The 20,958-nt window shown below is 41.9% G+C and overlaps 1 protein-coding gene across 4 annotated transcripts in view; it reads left to right on the forward strand.

Annotated features, from left to right (window-relative positions):
- Positions 1–20,958, forward strand: part of ECPAS (Ecm29 proteasome adaptor and scaffold) — a 63,084-nt gene that overhangs the window by 33,279 nt on the left and 8,847 nt on the right. For all 4 annotated transcript variants that reach the window (XM_049796109.1, XM_049796107.1, XM_049796108.1 and 1 more), the window contains 18 exons: positions 581–715; positions 2,836–3,001; positions 3,418–3,590; positions 4,097–4,198; positions 5,732–5,855; positions 6,849–6,994; positions 8,092–8,146; positions 8,926–9,040; positions 9,990–10,055; positions 10,314–10,431; positions 12,364–12,531; positions 13,156–13,235; positions 13,987–14,092; positions 15,400–15,447; positions 16,478–16,599; positions 17,754–17,904; positions 18,837–18,902; positions 20,735–20,824. In XM_049796109.1, coding sequence (XP_049652066.1) covers positions 581–715; positions 2,836–3,001; positions 3,418–3,590; positions 4,097–4,198; positions 5,732–5,855; positions 6,849–6,994; positions 8,092–8,146; positions 8,926–9,040; positions 9,990–10,055; positions 10,314–10,431; positions 12,364–12,531; positions 13,156–13,235; positions 13,987–14,092; positions 15,400–15,447; positions 16,478–16,599; positions 17,754–17,904; positions 18,837–18,902; positions 20,735–20,824 — 2,031 coding nt within the window. The remainder of the gene's footprint in view (positions 1–580; positions 716–2,835; positions 3,002–3,417; positions 3,591–4,096; positions 4,199–5,731; positions 5,856–6,848; positions 6,995–8,091; positions 8,147–8,925; positions 9,041–9,989; positions 10,056–10,313; positions 10,432–12,363; positions 12,532–13,155; positions 13,236–13,986; positions 14,093–15,399; positions 15,448–16,477; positions 16,600–17,753; positions 17,905–18,836; positions 18,903–20,734; positions 20,825–20,958) is intronic.

The raw sequence follows: 20,958 nt of genomic DNA on the forward strand, positions 1-20,958 counted from the left end.
TAAGATTGTATCTTAACAAATGACCCGAGGCTTTCCAAATTGAACTTTTTAACACTTTAGGTAATAGAAGGTCTCTAATACAAGTGGATGAATTTACATTGAGAGCCATGATTTCCTGGACCCATTTTTTTTTGTCACCGTTGGATTTAACTGGTTTAACCTCTTGAGGGTTTTTTTCCCTTTGATTAACACAAAGGAAATGGAAACCTCCAGCAGCTCAGGAAAAGTAGCATCTTGAAGGGTTTTTTTAGCTCAGTATGGATGCAAAATGTGGAAGCTCTAATCTGAAGACAAAACTCATCCAACCATTCAGTCAGCCTGTTTAATGCAGAGCTGGTGGGTAGTCCTCTTGTGGCTACTGGTAATCTTCCTCCTAAATGCTGTGTGTAATGAATGCTTTGCTGGACTGAGTGCTTTGTTTCTTACTAAATGGTAATGCTGTCGGTTTAAAGAGTGGTTTCTGAGTTCAGTACTATTTATGTAGCTGCATGATAGTTGTGCTGGTATATTGAAGCTCTATAAGAACAGACTGTCTAAGAATCTGCTTCCATATTTTATGTATTTTTTTAAAAAACTGCAGAGCCTGATGAACACAAACAAAGAAGAAATGCGTGAGCTCGCAGCCCTGTTTTATTCTGTAGTGCTGTCTACCATGTCTGGAGATGAGCTTAGGGCATCCTTGGAGCAGCTGATCAAGATGACAAAAGACAACCATGTAACTACCTTCCTTTGTCTACTTCTTGTTTTTTCTTATGTCATGAAATTGATAGGAAGTCTAAATCTCACAGTATGTCCAGGACGTATTAGCCTTAATCTGAGTGTAAAATTAACTAGCTGACTTCCAGCTGGACAGTGAGAAGGGATTTTTGTTGTAGGTGAGTGCAACAGCTCTTTAAATAAATTAATCCCCGAAGCTGTTGTTAAGGTCAGTAGGAGGGTTTTCTGGAGGCAGTTCCCAAGCAAAGCCAGCACTGTCATGTATTTAACCAGTTCTAGCCAGCTAAATATTCCTCATCCCATTGAGGGGTAGTGAATCACACTACCCACCTCAGTTTACCGATTCCTTATTCGTGAACAACTACAGGTACCCATGGAACTAAGAAAATGTCTCACGCGTTAAATGTTTAACTCCTCCTCCCCTCCTGAGCCGTAGCTGCCTCCTGTCTCCTCATTGCCTCAGGGTCTTGTCCCGCCAGCAGCCTTTGCTGGGTGAGGGCTGGCTTCTTTCCTCCCACCCCACGCGCACCGCTGAGCAGCCTCCCTCTGCTGTGTCGCTGCTTGGTGGGCTGTCTTGCCTTCTCTCCTCTGGCAGCTCCTTCCCCCTCCCGTTATCCTTATCTCTGCATTTTGCCACTACGGGCATGGAGACGGAGTCCTGAAAACAAGTGCGGCAGGTGTGTCTTGAAGCCTGAACGGGAGGGAAAGTAGCAGCATTTTTAGGTTATATTTCCCCAAGATGGTTTTATATCAGTGTCTTTGAAGGACTCAGTGGGCCACCATTTTACACCAGCAGGTAACAGGCTCAAATGCTGACAAGAAGTGCTGATCGTTTTATGTTGTAATTAACAAACATGATTTATTTTGAGTCTGTGAAAGCTGTGTCTGTGAGCCAAAGCCATGTCATTACTCAGTTCTACATAGGGCACAGCTCCTGCGGTCACGAAGCCAGCACAGACAGGTGCCAGCCCCCCCACCGCTGCTTTCTGCCCCAGTCACCCGTGAAGCCGTGGTTGACCTTTCACAGAACCTGGCTGAGAACAAAGAGGGATGTGAACCATGAAACAAAAAGAAGCAGGGTGTTCCCATGCATTTTTGAGTTAGAGTCAGTTAGAGCTCTGGTTTGCTGCGAAGGTACAAACCCAGTTCAATCAGTACAGCTAGGGGTGGGGGTGATCTCTAGTGGCCCAGTAAGGACTGTGGTGTAAATGGATAGCTGAAGTGGAGACGGGGGAAGGACCCATCCTCAGCTGGCTTTGCTGCTGTGAGACCACAACAGGGAGCAGTCCCTGGTGGCCAAGCTGGGTTGAGGATCCCACCCTGGCAGCGCAGTTGCAGTGATGCAACTTTTTGCAGCGTTGTGATAAAAAAACAGATACATGAACCAATTGAGTTTAAGCCCTGTCCCCTTCCTTTTTTTAAAAAAATTAAGGTAGCATTTAAGTCTCACAGCCTTATTTCTGCACAAAATCCTTCTGTTAGAATTCGCCTGTGGGAATGAGCACTGTCAGTAGGTAGTCTCAGCACCAAATCAGCATTGGAGACATTAATGGTCTTGACATTTAATTGTAATAATTAGGTTTCACAATCTGTGGCCTACTTGAACTATGTAGAGGCATTGCCTGCAGTATTCTTGGGTCAAGTGAGTGTTCTCATTCTTAGCAGTGCAAACCTACAGTAATTCCCCTTTACTGCTTTTTACCAAAGAGTACATTTTGTCCTCTTAATTTGAGTATGTCCAGTTTTTAAGTAGAGACAGCATAGTATTATATTAGTTCACCTTAACAAGTCTGTACTTACAATTCAGATGAGTTGGACTTTTTAATATTTTTTTTTGCCTACCTACCAAGGAGTAGACTTTAGGAATGAGTGCTGATGATAAATTCTTAATCTGTCCTCCTAAGCCTCTTCTAAGTTTTGTTTATTTATCTTAAAGGACTCCATCCGTCAGAGGGCACTACCAATATCAAACTCTGTTGTTGCATTATGTGTTAGAACTCTGTGTTCTTCAGGGTGCCTTTGCATCTGGTTTGTCCATATGTGTTTTTATATCAGTGCTTTGTGCGAAGTGTTACTTGCTTTGAAAAAGATTTTCTGCATTGTTGGTGTTGTCTGTAGAGCCCGGAGGTCCAACATGGATCCTTGCTGGCTTTGGGATTTACGGTAGGAAGGTACTTGGCCAAAGGGAAAATCAGAACAATGGAGCTACATGACATAGAACAGCCAAACACTGCAGTCATGCCGGAACAAGAACAGCTCATAAAGTCGACAACAGAGACAATAGGTAACTTCCTGCCTAAGACTTTGCTGCATCTAACAGTTGTTTTTTCAACTACTGCAGGCTGAGGACTTTTCGAAGATATTCAGCCCACAGAACCTGTAATCTTGACTTCACTTTCTGTGATAGAATTTATAGCCTGTAAAAATGTCATCTGATTAGATGTATGGACGTAACCCTTTTCAACAAGAATTAGGTGGACTCTTAGCTCATAGACCAACATAGCAAAATTGGGAGCGGTACCACTGCCTAGACATCTCTCAGTGTCTCTTTTCGCTTTGATTTTGTTGTAGCATAATGCTTCCTACTAGCTGTAGAGAACATAAACACTTTGCCTCTTGCATGGGTAAAATGTAACTGCCTGTCTGCCTACTGCTCAATCATACAAAACCCAAGTCATCCTGTTTTGTTTTTTCCGGTAGGTTCTTTTCTGGACAGCACCTCTCCCTTCCTCGTGGTGGCTGCTTGTACAGCTCTTGGGGAGATTGGCAGGAACGGCCCTTTGCCAATCCCCAGCGAAGGAACAGGATTTACAAAGCTGCAACTTGTTGAAAGCTTATTGGCCCGAATCCCTTCCAGCAAGGAAACAAATAAGGCAAGACTTTGTAGTGCTGCTACGATTCTTGTTAATTTCTGGAATGCTCTGTCCCCAGGTTTATGTATTACCTACCAAACTCAGCCTCGTTTTTTAAAGGAGTTAGGCTTATTGTTGGCTTTAGTGAGTCAGAATTAGGCTAAGGATTTTCAGAATTAAGCTAAGGGTTTTTCCAGTGTTGTCTAGCAGCTGATCACTTGTGCTTTCTACAGTCACAAGTAGGAGCTTAAGAGATGAAAACTATAAATGGTCATAATTTTAATTCAAGAAAAATGGGAATATTTTCTTTTACCTGGAAATAATCCTCAAAGGTAACAGGACGTATATTTTGATCTGTGTTTTGGAAGAGAGGTGCACCGATTGATCTAACAAGTCACTTGCACGTCTAACTTCTGGTACCTTAAGTGAAACTTCAGCAGGGGTGAGGAAGAGCGGGTGTAAAGTGTATCTCCTGGACTTAAAGAAAGGTTATGTGATGGTGTTGGTTTTTTTTGTTTGTATTTAAGATGAAGGAACGAGCAATACAAACATTAGGTTACTTCCCAGTGGGAGATGAAGATTTTCCCCACCAGAAGCTACTGTTGCAGGGTTTAATGGATTCTGTGGAGGTGAGGCACGATTAATGTATTACTCTTTATACTGCAGTGAGTATTTCTATTTGAATGCTTTTTATATAATCTAGAGCCAGGTTTACAAGGGGAGCTGTCTTTTTGTAATAGTGCCTCTGGGTTTTTTAAAACTGTCTTGAAATAGAGAGCAGAGATAGGTTTGGGACCTATAAAATGTTTTATGCCACAGTTTAAAACCTTGCCGGTCGAGGTCTCTGCCCCAGTCTCTGAGATGAGTAAGTGTTCCCTTTCAGGAGGACTACCTGTATGTGCAAAATCTTAAGAGCTTATAGTAATGAAACCATAGGTCTGTACTTTGGCCTTAAGTACTCTAAAAGTACTTAATATAAATACACCTTCTTTTTCATCTGAACTACATCAGCTGATACAACTCACTTGAATTAGAAGCTTTGTTTATAGGAATATATTTATCTGTGGCCAGTCTAAATGCATCAGTGTAGCACACTGTGTTCTTTCGCAGTACTTCAGAGCTGCTACGCATATTGCAATATACCAGACAGCAAAATTAAAAAGTCAAGGAGCTTTTTCAGTGTTCTTCATTTACAGCTTATCTTTCTTCCTTTTTCATACTGACATAGGATTCAGCATTGTAGAAGCAGCTATTGAGTATCAGACAGGCTGCCTTTGCCAAGTCCCCCAATCTGAGGTGATCGTCAGATAGTAACACAAGAATAGTAACACAAGAATAGTAACACAACCATTAAAATGTTTCTAAGTGTAGTGTTTATCTCCCGTGACTGCTTAGGGACATTAGTTTCCTTTAGAAAATGTACTTGAAAAAGACCAATTTATCTTAGATTGCAGGAAGCTAAGGGCTTACTTCACCAAATGCCCGAGCATTTTGTACTTGCAGAGAGTAAGGAAAGCAATCAAGGAGGTACTCAGCAGGTTTGGAAATTGGTTCTTATGACTCAAGATTCATCATAAGTAATGACAAAAAATTGGCAGTTCTGCGCGTTCTGTTCCTGAGGGCTTAGAGAATAATGGAAAGAAGACAGAGAAGCTAAGCAAAGTATTGTCTGAATTCATTTAATGTGAAAAACAAATTTGTGCATCTCTTAGTGATGATCAACTTCTGGATAGAATTACAGGAGAATCTTTTACTACTGCATACTATAACAAAGCCGCAGTCATTTTCCTTAATAAGTGGCAGTCTTGTTCTAACTTTGTTTTATTTTCATCCTGTCCCTCCAATTTTTTCTGTTCACTCAGTTGAACTTTTGCAGAGACTAGAAAATGCTTTGTAGGAGGTATGCTTTAAAAATAAGCATGGAAATCTTAGCTCTTACCATTTGTTTTGGAGAGTTTGACATTGGTTCAGTTTCCATCAATTTCAGTTGGTCTGAGGTGCCACATGGTCTCAGAAGCTCACCAAAAGAGTGATCTTGCTGCAAATTGGGTGAGAATTGGGGTTAGGAGAGAGACTGTGGTTTTGTGGAGTGAGTGCCAAAAGGTGTGTGTTTGGTGAATGTTTAATTAGCACTGTCAGTGAGGCTCTGTTGTGTTTTTCAGGCCAAACAAATAGAACTGCAGTTCACCGTTGGTGAAGCTATTACCAGTGCTGCTGTAGGAACCAGCTCCGTGGCTGCACGTGATGCATGGACAGTCACAGAGGAGGAATATACCCCTCCTTCAGGTGTGTCTTCCTAATACAGGGGCTGGGTTGAGGAACGTAAAATCTCACAGTTCTGGGCTAACACTGGGCTCTATAACTTTATTTTTGTGGTGTTTGATTTATAATAGTAGCAGTAAGAGACATTTTGTGTTTGTTAATGCACTGCTCAGTATTCTGCAATGCTGAGTATATACAGGTCATTTCACCTCTTCAAGTCCATCTGCTTAGAGGGTAGAAGACTTTATTTCATGTGCTGTTTAAATAGCTTCTTGCTGAAATCTAATTTATTGCCACTTGACACTGCATTTGTTTTATTTTTTTCATTTTGGTTTGCTATTTTGGGTTAGTTTTAGGTTTAACATACACAAAGCTTTTAAAATACTTCGAAGCCTGCACTGGAAAACAGGGTTATAAAATTACATTGCAAGTCTTTTTCCAACAACTTGGAGTGATATGATTAAGTGACATTTACATGCAGTAAATGCAGAAATTTTACTTAAGGACTAAGATTCTGTACCCATTGAAATACAAGAATGACAAAATGCTAGCTTCAGAACAGGTAGCTGTAAATATCAGCCTCAGACCTACAAATAGGTGTTGTAATGTTGTGAGAGTGGTCTTAGGTCTCTAGTGTACACAAAGCTGAGCACGTGTGGAATGGGGTAGGAACCGAACCCTGCCGTTGCGCCAGAAGTTTTGAGTCCTAACAAAAAAAAAAAAAAAAAGTACTGCACTGAGTCTTACACAGTATGAGCGGTACCTCTTCATGGCCACGGGCTCTGAAACTCTTTCATGAAGGGTTAGGAGGACTCTGGTCAGTGTTTCTGTTAGGAGAAATACTTTCCCAGTGACTCTAGTGGAGGCTTTTCCTAAATAAGCAGAGATTAAGCTGTCACCTGAGTACTCGTGGACTGATTAGGTTTTTCATTGCCACTGCACGTTATATTGAAATTATACATGGGTGTGGCCGATTCTCAAAGCTTCCCCCCTCCCCTCTACCTTTCTTTCATATAGATTTGAAAGTGAATGACGTGGTTCCTTGGGTCCTAGACCTTATTTTGAGCAAGCACATTATCAGCCCAAACCCACATGTAAGGCAGGCAGCTTGCATCTGGCTTCTATCAATGGTGAAGAAGCTGAGTACACACAAAGCAATTAAGGTAAGAAATACATCCTTTCCAAACACTCGCCCTTTGTCCCTGTTTTTGCTTCCCTCCTCCTTTCTGTCCCTTCCTTCCCCTTCACTTCCATTGCCTCATTCCCCCCAGTGCTGCTGCAGTCCTTACTGAGGTCTTTTCAAGACACGGCTTATCTTTTGTTGCTAGAGGAACATACTAACTGGCATATGAACGAGGCTGTTTGTCACCTTTGTAAACATCCGACTTGCACTCTAATCCGAGTGAGCTTAGTGTAAGATGAAGTAGCAGTACATCTTCCCTTGAGAAGAAGAGGTTGGTGTCTGTATAGTTTTTAGGATTTATTTCTGGAAAATATTAAAAGCAGGTCTAGGAGGAGAAGAAGAGGGAGAACTAGGTGGAATTCCTGGACTCATTTGTGTCATAGAGTTTATCACAACTTTGGTACCTAGGAGCAGTTATGTGCTTCATGTACTGTGTATTTTTGGTGTGCTTTGATGAAAACTTTATATTTAGGGTACTTGTCTGTAACGAGAGAATGTGAAAGGACCAATACAAGGACTTAATAAAGTATTCCCAACCAAAATGCCATCTCTCTGCATAGAAGTACTACAAACTGTGATGAGACCGTGTAACCATTTTGTGCTCTCCAGCTAATGATAAAGAGCTTTGGGACAATAGGTGCTTTGCAAATGTAATCTGTTACATGTAAAACCTTGCCACATATTACACTTGTCTAAACAATGGACCTTGTGGGAGGTGGCAAAATCCACTAGTTTGCAGATGAAGAAAAGACGTCCTCACGCGGAGAATAGCCCCATCTGGCTGCAAGCTGGATTTATGGCACATTACTGCCATGTATTAGACAAGGAAAATAAAATGTGTGGCTTACTAATGGCATAGTAGCTGTAAAAGGGTGCTGGACAAATAATTGTTCTCTTCTGTGAATGTCAGGCTGCTGCTTACCTGTCTGGAAAGGAGGGCAGTTCATGTTACAGGTGAAGCTCAAATAGGCAACGCCATTGATACAGTAGCCTCTGTTTATCTGTTAGGAACTTGCCTTGAGACCAAAGGATCCAAAACCTGAGATAAAAATAATGTCCTTTTTTCTCCTCTTACAGTCTCATCTCAAGGATATTCAAAGTGCATTTGTTTCAATTCTGTCAGATAGTGATGGTAAGTACTATCACATATTAAGAATTGTGTCTTTTGGGAGGCTTTTAACAGAACAGAGGGAATCTTTGAACAGGCAGGAAGTCACCTACATCCTCTCTGTCAGTCGGCACTGAAAGATGACTGTAGAAACATCCCATTTCTGAAGTAGTAGGAATGATTTATTTTCCACACATTGTATGTAGAGATAAACACAGCTTTTTTCTGTGCTTTGCTAGCCAAGCACAAATGTTTTTCTGCATTTGCCCCTTCAGTTTCTGTTATTACAGAAACTGTTCAGTGGTGCTACTTCTGCTCTGCTTTGGGCAGCAAGATGCATATCACAGGGTTCTGCATGGACAGGAATTCTAAGCCCTCTTTAAGCTAGCAGATTTTGACTTATAGGTCCACCCATGGCAGCTAGTGGAAGGGATGGCATCCAGCAGCCTATCCGAAGCTCGCTGAAGTTGAAGAGAGTATTACCATTAACTTTGCTGAATTTCAGGGGCCATCAGTGTGTCAGAATATCTGCGGCTCTTGGAACTCTCTGTGTTATATCAAAACATGCAGTGACACTGTTAACACGAAGATGTCACCTAATTTGATGGGGAGTATGCATTCAGAACAAATTGCTGCTTCAGGATGCAAAGCTTGTGCTTTGCCAGACTAGATGTGCTCTAAAGCGGAGAGCTGTGAAGAGCTCCATTTGCTAGATCATGATTTTGCTTGACTCTTGTTTTGAAATTTGTGTGTTACTTAATTACATACTTATCTTTAATTTTACATTGTAAAATCTCTTGCAGAGCTTAGTCAAGACGTTGCTTCAAAAGGTCTTGGGCTGATATATGAACTAGGAAGTGAACAGGATCAGCAAGAGCTAGTCACCACACTTGTTGATACCCTTATGACTGGGAAAAGGTACAGTGAGCTCAGAACACAGCAAGAGAGTACTCTGAGCTGTGTGTCTGATGGGAACAAAAACGTGCCTCTCTTGTGTGTGGAGAGGGACGTTTTGTGGCCAAGGGCAAATCAATATCCATATATTGCCAGTGGGTCAAACTGGGCCATTTCTTAATTCAGCTTAGACTTTGTTGTGACTGAAGTTGTTCTGGTTTTGTTCCATTCAACAACTCTTCAAAATAATGAGGCAGTCCTGATTCAAGCAGTTCAAATCTGTTGGGATTTGGTTAGATTTCCTACTGGCTGCGTTGTGTAATTGTAAAGGACAATGACCAGTTGCAGCAACTCTGCACAATGTGAATATTGCAGAAGAGGGGACTTGCTTGTGCCTGAAATGTACCTTTTGCTGAGAAAGTTTTGTTAACGGTCACTTGTCAGCTTCGGTGAGAAAAATGCTGGTCTTCCAGCACTCCTGGCTAGTAATTATGTCAGTCAGTGCTGGAAATGCTTTTTAATAACCTACTCCTGTGTAACCTGGTGTGGGTGTGGCCACTATGAATGACAAAATCCTAGGCTGGGAGCGTGGGGATCCAGTGGTGGTAAACAGGAAGAGATTAGATGAATAGACATTGTATTTTTTGATTTTGAAGTAGAGATTTGCTGTCCATTATATGGCTTGTGTCTGGGCAGAAATAATAAGCCATCATTTAGTGTTTTGACTTTTTACCTTCTGACTGCACAGCAAAACTTTCTGTAGCATCTCCTTAACATTACGCATGATGCAAGTTAATGAAATTCCTTGCACCGTGTGTGGCTTTGCACACCTGTGTGTTTTTTATGGGATTGGAACTGAAAGAACAAGAAGTTGCTGAGTTGATAAAGCAAAACAAATTAACTTGTTCTGTAGCATGCAGGCAATTCAAGGGTAGAGTTTGCTGAAGCTAATACTGGACCTCTTTTCTACCAGAGCCAAACATGAGATGACTGGAGAAACTGTGGTGTTTCAGGGTGGCCTGAGCAAAACCCCAGATGGGTAAGTTTACTGGCAGTCTCAATGACAGACACACAGTCAGTGCTGAAACTGTATTCCCTTGCTTATAAATCTGCTTCCTGAGGTTTTTGTTCCTTTTTGTTCTCTAAGTTACCAAGGCTATTTTCTTCTAGTACGGATAGGGTATTCACTCCTCTCTCTCTCTCTCTGCTTTAGGCTGTGATTTGACTATAGCTCTGGCTATTATGGCATTTGTGTAGCTAAAAATAGTGACACTGATTTCCCTTCTGCTTTCCAAAGTCAAGGCCTATCTACCTACAAGGAGCTTTGTTCACTGGCAAGTGATCTCAATCAACCAGACCTGGTGTACAAATTCATGAATCTGGCCAATCATCATGCCATGTGGAATTCTCGGAAGGTAATTTGCTGCCTTCATGCTGCTTTCATTCCCACTGTGAACTCTGGAAACAACAACTGCATTTCTTTAGCTCTGGTTATGTGATCTATGGATAACTGTAGATTGAGGCCATTTGTTCACACTTTGGTGTCAGTTCCAGTGCAAATGTACCAGCCTGTGAAACAAATTTAGGATTACTTGAAATTCTTACAAAAAGAATTGGTATCACAAGGTTCATGTCGTCCTACATTCCCCTCTGAATCAAGTGTGATCCTTTGCTCGTACGTTTGAGTGTGCTTAGCTGCCAAGTCTTGATGTGTTCAAACAGTGAGATAATACTTTCAAAACTGGATGAATTTTCAGATGCCACATAAAGTGACCTTTTACGTAAAAAGGCAGAGCAAGAAGTATTCAGCAATAAGTTGCTAAAAAGCCAGCTGACAATACACCAGTTTAATCACTGTTGTCAGAAGTCTCCTTTTTCAACTCAAGTCTTGATATTTTAAAGCTACTGGGACCTTTAGCAAAGCCAAAATACTATTGGATCCACTTCCTGCCAAAAAAAAGCAGCAGCATAAATTTGAAGATTTAAGTATACTTTTCAGAGCTTTAACCTGGGGACTTTTTCACGGGCTTTACATATGCATGGAAGAACTTGTTTTGTCCCTGGGAGCAGGCAGAGCTCCTTCGTGTGCTTTCATGCAGAAGACCCAGGTAGCTGCATCTACTGTATTGCACCTTTCATGCTTGCTACCTGAGGTTTTGAGTCTTTGGCAACGCCACTTAGTGCAAAAAAACAAGCCCCAGCATTAACTTTCATCCAGAGTTTGACAAGTCAGCATGTCTCTCAAGACTTCCCTGTCTTGGCACTGGGACTTCAGAAGCACAGGAGCAGAGTTAGGTTCCTGACCCTTGTGGAATTTCACCAGATAGGATGAGTCAAGAAAATCCACTCAGCAACTGTAGGTTGACCTTTGGCATTTGAGGAATTTGGAGAATCATTTAAGTTGAAGGGGGCATCTGGAAGTCTGTGCTCCAAACATCCACACAAGAGCTAGGCACAGCAAGCGGTCCAGAGCCTTGCAGGTGATGCCTCCCTTTTCCTTATACTTAATGCAGCCTCTTGCTCATCAGAGCAGTGGTCCTAACTGAGAGCGTGTTTTTTATTACTCTTCCTTTTCTAGACTAACCCAGACAGCACACACTGTCCTGTGAAATCCCTAGCATGGGGTTTTAAGTGGCAGCTTTTGACACTGCAAATCAGGAAACATGAAGTCATTAGAGGCAGTCACTGGACTGCCTGTATTAAGCAATTTCTTTTGGGGCTATCCTGCCAAATCCCATGGGACTTCACGAGCAAAGGGTGAGCATCAGTTCCACTGTGTTAGAATTGACAGTGGAATTTACAGTGTTGGAGAAAGAAAAAAGAATATGGAAGAATACTTGAGTTTAAAGTAAATATAGACACATGCAAAATTATAATCCTCAGAAATTTCAGGTTGTAGAGCTAAGGTAGAGTTGTTTTGTTTTTAGTTTTTCAGTTCCTAAGTTATTGTAGTTCTTTTAAATGCAGCAGAGTTCTAGGGAAGCAGTGGCCCACCCTCACGAGTTTTTTTGAGAAAGAATCTCTTTCAGAGGAACATACTCAAATCTTCATTGTTGAAATTCTCCACCACCATTTTTGCAAATGAGGTCAATTGGTATTTTGAAATGAAGGTTGGAGAGAAGGAAGTTTTGAAGTAGTATGTTGTCTGCTGAGTGTGATTGTATACTTGAGATCACTGTGGTACTGTGGCACTGATGCGGGGCTAATTCTGGTACCATTCTAGTCCTTTTGATTTGGTCTAAATCTAACTCTCAGTCCACTCTGCCACTGACTGTGGCATGCCCAGGAGCAATAACTGAATGAGTGAGCAGATTGTTTCAACAAATACTCTTTTGTCATCATTTCAGGGAGCAGCTTTTGGTTTCAATGTGATAGCTGCCAAGGCTGGAGAGCAGCTGGCTCCATTTTTGCCCCAGCTTCTTCCCCGGCTCTACCGTTACCAGTTTGACCCCAACCTGGGCATTCGACAGGCAATGACCAGCATTTGGAATGCCTTGGTCACTGACAAGTCAATGGTGAGTGAGCAGCGAAGTGCAGAGTGGTGAGTTTGCTGCTAGCCAGCAGCACCTCAGAGGTCCTCACAGGACAGTTGCATCTTGTGAAAGGAGGGGCTGTGCAGAAAGGGTTGAGGTATTGTCCTACAGAGAAAGAGGTGCTTGAATCCATGGATGAGCTGGAGGATGCGCAGAGGTTTTGCACTGCCTCTTACATACGAAAGGATGTTGCAGACCTTGTTTCTGCTGCCAGTATTCAAGTTTATGATCTACTTTACTTAAAGTGAGGTCTTTCCACACTTCGATATTGCTTTGGTATTGCTTATTAGAAGCTCTTCAGGAATCCTTGTGGTCTAAGATGCCCTTCCTAGAGCAAGAGCATCTAAGTAGAAGGACTGAGGGCCTCTCCTCCTTTCTTGTCATCTCTGTCACAGCGTTAAGCCCTGAAGCAGTGCAGAGAAAGGCATGTCTAAAGCAAAGTCAGAGTAAGTTTATGTGTAGTCAGCTCTGGCAAGCATTAGTTCATCTCCTGTGGCTGGAAGCAGGTTGTATTGTCCAAAAGGACCTTTTTTTTTTCTTCAGAGTATAGGACAAGGATGCATAGTCCATGCTTGTTTCATGATTTTTCCTTTTTTTTAATAATAGGTTGATAAGTACATGAAGGAAATTCTTGAGGATTTGATCAGTAACCTAACCAGCAGTCTGTGGAGGATCAGGGAATCCAGGTATTGCTAGGAAAAGTAAAAGATTTTTCTTTGAACTCTCTTCTTTTCTTTTCTTCACCATAAACTTATTAACCTGAAGAAGTTGAGGGGGGACAGAGGGACATGTCTTTTCAGCAGGATGGAGCCATCCTGTAGTCTGCACTTAGGTGTGATACAATCTTGATGGTATTTGCTTCATTGAGCCTGACATTTTTTATTGCATGTAGCTTGAGCATGATACTAAACAACGTCCTCTGAAGGAGGAGTTTTCTGGTCACAAAGTGCTTGTCTATCCTTGGACCTGAAATAATTGCTTGCAGTCTGGCCATATACACACTTGACAGCAAGATGCCAGTCGCTATAGGATTTTTAATAAACTGCTTTTTGTTTATAATGGTTTGTAGTTATGCTGTATTGAAAACTTCCATTTTAATTTCAATTCCAGGCTTTAGACCATTTTGTTTTGTTCTTATCCTATACTTACAGAAAAGAAATCTGAAACAATTTTGTAACTGGAATGTTTGTAACAGCAATTTTCACCACAGCAGCCTTTCTCACTTTCTGTCACCTGATTCACCAACTGGCTGAATGTTTTTTTCTCAGCTAAAGGAGATGTTCTTATGACAGAGTAGATTTAGGGTTTAAGGAAAATAAGGAATATGAAACAATTCTCATTTTTTTAACCATTTACTTACATTTATAAACATATCTGTATATACAACTTTATCAAATAAATACACAGTGTGAAGGAAATGAAATTTCTTGTTTGCAGCTGTCTGGCACTGAATGACTTACTAAGAGGAAGACCTTTGGATGACATTATAGACAAGCTTCCAGAGATCTGGGAAATCCTATTCAGAGTGCAAGATGACATTAAGGTAAAGGAACGGATAATTGAACAGGAGTCTTCAACAGAAAGTACAGTGATCAAGCTCTGAGATCTTTAAAGAAAAATTCTATGAGCAGTCAAGATGAAGCCAGTGGAGTTTTGGGTATTAAGCAGATGAGAAATTCAGGCCCCTTGCAGTTAAAATTTCCATGCCGCCTTGGAAATTCTTTGTGTATGTTTCTGATGTTTTTAAATGTTGGTTTTCATTCCTGCTGTGCATATTCTTGATGGTTCAGCATTTTTCCTGGATATAAAAGAATTCCTAAGTATTTGCTTAACTCTGGAGTATAGAAACATATAGAACGTGCTTGTGTGCTTGAATAACTTGCATATATGAAGTCAGAGTCCTCGGGTCCTTCCAGGTTTGAGCTGTGTTCTCTCTGGATCCAGACTTCTCTGCTCAAGCTTAAGCAAGGCTGAGCTGTTTTCCAAAAGGTCCTGTGTACCAGGAGGTTACTTCCATACTAGTAGATGTAGTGTGTTCAGAAATGTTCCTGGGCACTGAAACCAACTGAGCTGTTTTGCCTCAGTGCTAATGAGCAATGTGAGCCTCCAAAATAGAGCAACTGCCTGCAGACTGCCTTTTGGGAAGGACCTAATTTCTGAATTTTTCCTGGAAATGGTTTGGGAAGGTCTACCAGTGGCAGGCCAGATTTTTTCTAAGAACATCCTAAGGCATTACCAGTCCAGGTGGTTGTGTTTCAGTACCCAGGAATATTGCTAGATACTGCTTAATTCATCAATACAAGTAAAGTTAAAGAGTCTGGATGTTAGTGGTCTCACGTGCCAACAGAGCTGCACTAATTTTACTGTTTGCTTTTAGTCCATCTTTCTGTAGTCCTAGACATTCAGTTGAGTAAAGCATCACTAAGCAACAGGCATTATATTGAGGAGGAGGTAAAACATACCCAAAGCACTATATACTTCTTTTTGCAGTAGAAGGTTCTGTTGGGGTTTTGGGGTTTGGTTTTGGGTTTTATTGTTTGTTTGGTATTTTTTTTGTTTTGTGGCTTTTTTGGTTTTGAAAAGGACAACCAGTAAAATAATACCACAGAGACAAATGTGAACAGAATCACAGAGAACCTGGTGGCGGTAGGCAGGGTTTTTAATGTATTTATCACTGAGTAGGCCAGATACTCGGATGGACCAATGCCAGAATTTCTTTGCAAGTTATTATATTAAGTATTAGTGATGAATATAGCCTTTTCAGTACTAGTGTTATACTTATCAATTAATATGAATCATTCTATAGAAGACTTAAAAATAGTAACTATGCGTTGCTGACTTCTTTTTTAGGAGACTGTGCGAAAAGCAGCAGAGCTAGCCCTAAAAACTTTAAGCAAGGTAAAACTCTAATTTTGTCATTTGCACGTGGAGACGTTTATGGTTTTGATGTCAGGTAATCATTCACTATCATATCTGCAAGAGTGACCTGTTTACCTTAGACTGTTGTCTTGAGAAGATCTCTAGTATAAGGTGCAGTTGTGATAAACAGAACAGCTCTCTAGAAAGCAATCATAATAAGCTTGACCACATACTTTTCTGTACTTTTGTTGATGCTGGTGAAGTTCTGCTGCTTGAGGATAACGCAATGTTAAGTTCTCTACAACCAAAGGAGGTATATAATGAACTGGTTTTTTCCTCTGATGTCCTTTTTTTCCGCACTTGGGAGTGGGATTTAAGGAAACTTCCTGTAACTTCAACAGTTGGCCAAGCCCAACTGATCTAGTTGAGCAAGCCCAGGGGAAACCCACTGCTGTGAAACAAAGTAATACAGTCTGGACTTCACTCTCTGGTGCTGTTACTGACACAAGATTTTTTGGGTGTAGTACACATATCACTTAATATTTTTTTAGGTATTCCTCTAAAAAAGTCACATCAGTGGAAATGGAAACAGATCTTAAGAGCTGTGTTTGAAATCACAACCTTCACAATGCATGCAACACAACATCTCAATGGGATAAGTGGTGACCTGGTCCCAAAACGTTGTTGCAGTTGCAGAATCTGTACTGATCTGGGACTTGCTGCTCTGCCTTATGGAATGGTTGAATCCAGGTAGCTGAGATAGGCTGTTCCTCAACTGAGAGGCCATTTGGTCCACCTCTTCATCCAGATGCAGATCAAGGCCTGCTAGGCTCTGAATTTGCCTTTTCTGGAAGCTGACTGTAGCTGAAGCTCCTTTTAGGGATGTGGATTGGGGCTTAAGTACCTCCTGGAGAGGAGAATGAAGGTGTAACAGAGCCTAGGTTTGGCTGTAAGCAGTTGCTGTAGTTACTGTTGGCTTCTTCTGTCTGTCTGATGGAGAAGGTGCTTTAATAGAGTCTGAGCAGGAGGTTTGTACGTACTTGCAACACTGATTCTCACCTGTACCCAGGTCTGCGTGAAGATGTGTGATCCCTCTAAAGGAGCAGCTGGTCAGAAGATGATAGCTGTATTACTCCCTTGCCTCCTAGACAAAGGAATAGTAAGCACAGTTGCTGAAGTCCGATCTCTCAGGTTAGTTTTGGATCATGTAAGGTCTGTGGGGATGGCCTCATGATTTGTCACAAAGAGACCCAGCTTATTCACCTGAGTTGCAGAATGTTCTTTGTGTTTGAAGTGACAAGTTTCTCCCCAAAACAGCTTTCCTGCTAAGTCCTTTTCCCACTGAGTTCAAACAGCAGCCCCAGGAACTCTACCCATCTTTTGGGAGTATCTGGCCTCTCTGCAAATGCCCAGATTCAGTTCCCAGCAGAAAGTTCTTTTCTCCCTGTACAACCGGCAAACTGATCTGCAAGCAGTTTGCTGTGCTTGAGGCTGTCCTTAAGGACTGGCATATCTCTTCTGCTTGTAAACAAAAAATCTCGCGGTAGTTCTTGAAACAGCCGCATCTTATTTCATGACTGGTTGTGAGTAATGGCAGTTCACATCCCAGAGGTGACTGCATTTTGTCACACTGTTCAAATACATTTTACGTCATGTAATGGTTTGGTGTCCCTTGATGTTTAGAGACTTCATATGCTTGTCACTTTGTAACCTTGTGTATTCCTTCATTTGCTTGAAGGACAAAAAAGGCTGGAAAATTCAGACCTGGAGTGTAGCTGGTCTTTGCAAAAATAATTTTCTTTTATTGAACATGATTATCCAGAAAGGTTAGAAAGCTCCAATCAAATGATAGTGAATATTTCTTGATTTTTTTTCATCCCTTTTGAAGCTATGAAAACCCTTTATCAAAATGCAGCCTGAGAGATGTGGTCAGTCTGAAACTGACAAGTGGGATTTGAACAGATCATTGTAATTTGTTTTTTCTTGGGCAGAGACGATGGATGTCTCTGGGGTGACTTTGCCCAGAGCTGCTTTAAAACATGAAGATGTGTTATTTCTTCCTACATCTGTGTGTAGTACTGCCTCTTTGCCCATTCCCTTTGTGATACCCTGGCCAAAGTAAGAAATCTCTGTGCGAAGCATAGCATCAATTAGAAGCTCAGGGCTAGGGTATGGTTTGCTTAAGCAGAAAAATACACAGACTTTTGTTTGCAGGTAGATTGATATTGGTGTATCTGAGATTTGGATTGGCCTTTTTGTTGGTACTGGATTAGAGCAGACCAGAGACGTTTTTCAGCCAAGTCTGTGTGCTTCTCTGTTGACCTTCCCTTTGATCTTTTTTTCAGCATTAACACTCTTGTGAAGATCAGTAAAAGTGCTGGGTCTATGCTGAAACCTCACGCACCAAGACTTATCCCAGCCTTACTGGAATCCTTAAGTGTGCTGGAGCCTCAAGTCCTCAATTATTTGAGTCTTTCTGCAACAGATCAGGAGAAAGTAAGTGCAATTATAGTGGGAAAGTATCCACAGAACAGAGATAACAAAGATTTAAGCTTCATTCAGTAGGCAGAAAACCAGCAGATTTTTGTTCAAAGATGCAAAGAGAAAGAGCTAAGAAGTTACTAAAAAAAGTTTGGTCATTGCAAAATGGCTGGACAAATGTGGGGGTTTTTTTGAAGGGTTGGGATTTTTTTTTATTCACTAGACAACTACATATTTCAGAAAGTGAAGAACAATCTTATTAAGAATTGTTGTTAAATGTCACTTCAACTCCATGTACAACAGTGAAACAGGTGAAGAGAGAGTCTGTAATAATTATCTGGAATGCACCTGTACTGTCAAGCTTTGTGGCTGTTTTTCCCAGGGGATTAACTGCAGGACTTCTTATAACATAGATTAGAAGGCGTGCCATAGCACTGTGGGCTGGAGGTGGATGTTGTCAGCACTGTGTCCTTGAATCTTTCTCAAAGAACTGTATAAATCAGTAGCAGTCTTCTGGGAAAGTGACTGAAGCCCACTGTTCAGAAGCAAATGTAGCTAATTTCATTGTGGGGAGGGAAAAGGGTCAAACTCTAGCCTTTGCAATTGAGAAAGGAGTGAACAATAGGTCAGAGTGGGATTTTTTTCTTTTTTTTCTTTTCCCTTTTTTCTTTCTCTCCCTTTTTTTCCTTATTTTCTTTTTTTTTTTTCTTTTTGTTGTTTCCGTGATGTCAGGAGTGCACGGTTTATCTACTGTACTCCAGCTAGAACATCCACCTGCCTTTGAAAGGGAGACACTCATGGTCTGTAGATGTAATTACTTTCTGTCTGTATGCCTCTGAAATAGGTTTTGGTTTGAGTTTGTGAGGTAGTGAGTTATAGCTGATACTGCCCTTTCCACTGTTTTCATGTTGAGTTTACACTTGGTTTTGTTTTTTTCTTCTTGTTAGACTGCAATGGATAGTGCCAGACTTAGTGCTGTCAAGTCATCTCCCATGATGGAAACCATTAACATGGTAAGAACTTGATTCAGATGGGTTCCAGTGTAAGGTATGTTGTAGGAGAAGAACAGGAATCGAAGTGGGAGCTTTACAGAATACCTCTTCAGGGTTCATTTTGTTATCACATCGCCCTGTGGATGTCTGCCCACCTTCTTTTTCATGTACTGACTTCTCTCATGCTGCTGCCACAGCTTGCTCCTCAGATCAGTTGTGAATAACCTTGGCTCCATTTGGAGTCACACGGATTGTTTCTCCACCTGAAGACCTGCCTGCTTTGATGAAAAGGGCATCTTTCAAGTGCTTTTCTTTGGATGGGGCCTCAACTGGTTCCGGATTATGCTAGCTGCCATTTTCCTTCATCTCTGGCCCACTGTTGCACAACCAGGTTCTCACCTGGGCCTCCAACTGATGGTAGTTACTGTTCTTAAGGCACAAATGCTGTCCAACCCTTGCCTCATGGTGCCTTAGGTATCCTTACCTGGGCGTTGCCGGTGGTACAGATATTTAGAGAAAATGCTGATATCACTGAAAGCACTGTCAGCAGCTGGTGTTTTGCACCATAGTTCCCTGCTGCTGGAGGAGTCCATGATGCCCAGACACTGTGCTGTAGGGTCTGTCTTGGCAGAGTTCCCTGCCCTCTGAAAGAGCCTGTCCCTTCCCAAAGAAAAGACATTTCCTTTCTGCTCAGGCACTGCACACAGCGAGGTGGGTGTGAGCAGGCAGGGGCTGTGAGCGCTGAGCAAGCTTTAGAAGCGTGGCCACCAGAGCTATTCCTTGTTTCCTGCGCTTATGGAAGAGTAACAACAGCAAGCCCTCCTTTATATAACAGTGTGTGGAGCTGCGTTTTGGTGTCAGGTGGACTGCCCTCTATAAATAGTGTGTAAAGCGGCTGGGAATGAAAGGCTCCGTGGAAAAGCGTACTCACTGCCACCCCGCAGGCTGCAGCAGCTGCTGCTGTCCCTCCTCCAGGCCATGCCTCTCCCCCACCAGCCCGGGGCGACAGTTGTGCTGCCCTGATCGGTGCTTTGGATTTCCTAGGGGAGGGGAGAGATAGCATGAAGATGTCCTGGCTTGTGAGCAACCTTCTCTCTATTCCTCTCTATTCTGGGGCTGGCTGGGAGGTTATATGATATAATGGACTATTCCCTTCACCATACCGATGCAGGAGGAGGAAGTAAGTGACAGCTGCTCTAACTTCTGAAGCTCAGAGAGGGTTACCTTCAGTTAGTATATGATCCTTGAATTTGCTAGAGGATGGATCTCCCCTCTGCAGACAGTGTGCTGCAGAGAGTGCTGTTAACATGAGGCTTTCTGTTTTGCCCAGTGGCATTTAGGCATAGGAGATGAGAAACGATATCAGTAACATCCCTCTTGTACTTTTATGTCATTTATACCACTTGTTTGTCTTGACCTGTTTAAAAACTGTCTTAACTAGTTTCATTTCATTGTTTCGTTTGGATATGTTACTGCTTCAGGGTTTCAGACAGTTGTGGGAATGTTGGGCTCTGCCTAAGACATGCACACCTTTGCATCTCTTCCCCTCCCCAAAAGGAGTTCCTGCTAGTGTGTTACTTTCAGCTTTCTAAACACTTGGAGTACATCAGTTCCAGCAAATGATAATTTTAGCAGGGTCAGCTCAGCATAGAAGTGGGACAAGAGAATCTGTATGTGGTGGAAGCCACTTTGTGGTGCCTTTTTCCCACCATGCAGCAAACTCTAATGATTCAGCTGAAGACCAGCCTGCAGAACTGAGGCCAGCCTCAGCTGGAATTAGACCTGCTTAAGTCTGCCACCATTACCTTTCCTTTTTCTCCCCCCAACGCCCCCTGTCCCTTGCCTTTCTGTAGAGCTTGCAGTATTTGGATGTGTCTGTCCTGGGTGAGCTGGTTCCCCGGCTGTGTGAACTGATCAAAAGTGGAGTAGGCCTTGGTACAAAGGTATGTATGTGATTTTAATAGTTCCTTTGGAAATGGAGAAGAGAACACAGAGCAGTGTTAATGTAAATACAGTTCTTTTGACTGTCTCTTTTAAAGTGACAGCTTGGGCTCATTCATACTGGAGTAATTCTACA

This window comes from Accipiter gentilis, chromosome Z (assembly GCF_929443795.1).
Source record: "Accipiter gentilis chromosome Z, bAccGen1.1, whole genome shotgun sequence".
NCBI classification, from domain to species: Eukaryota; Metazoa; Chordata; class Aves; order Accipitriformes; family Accipitridae; genus Astur; species Astur gentilis.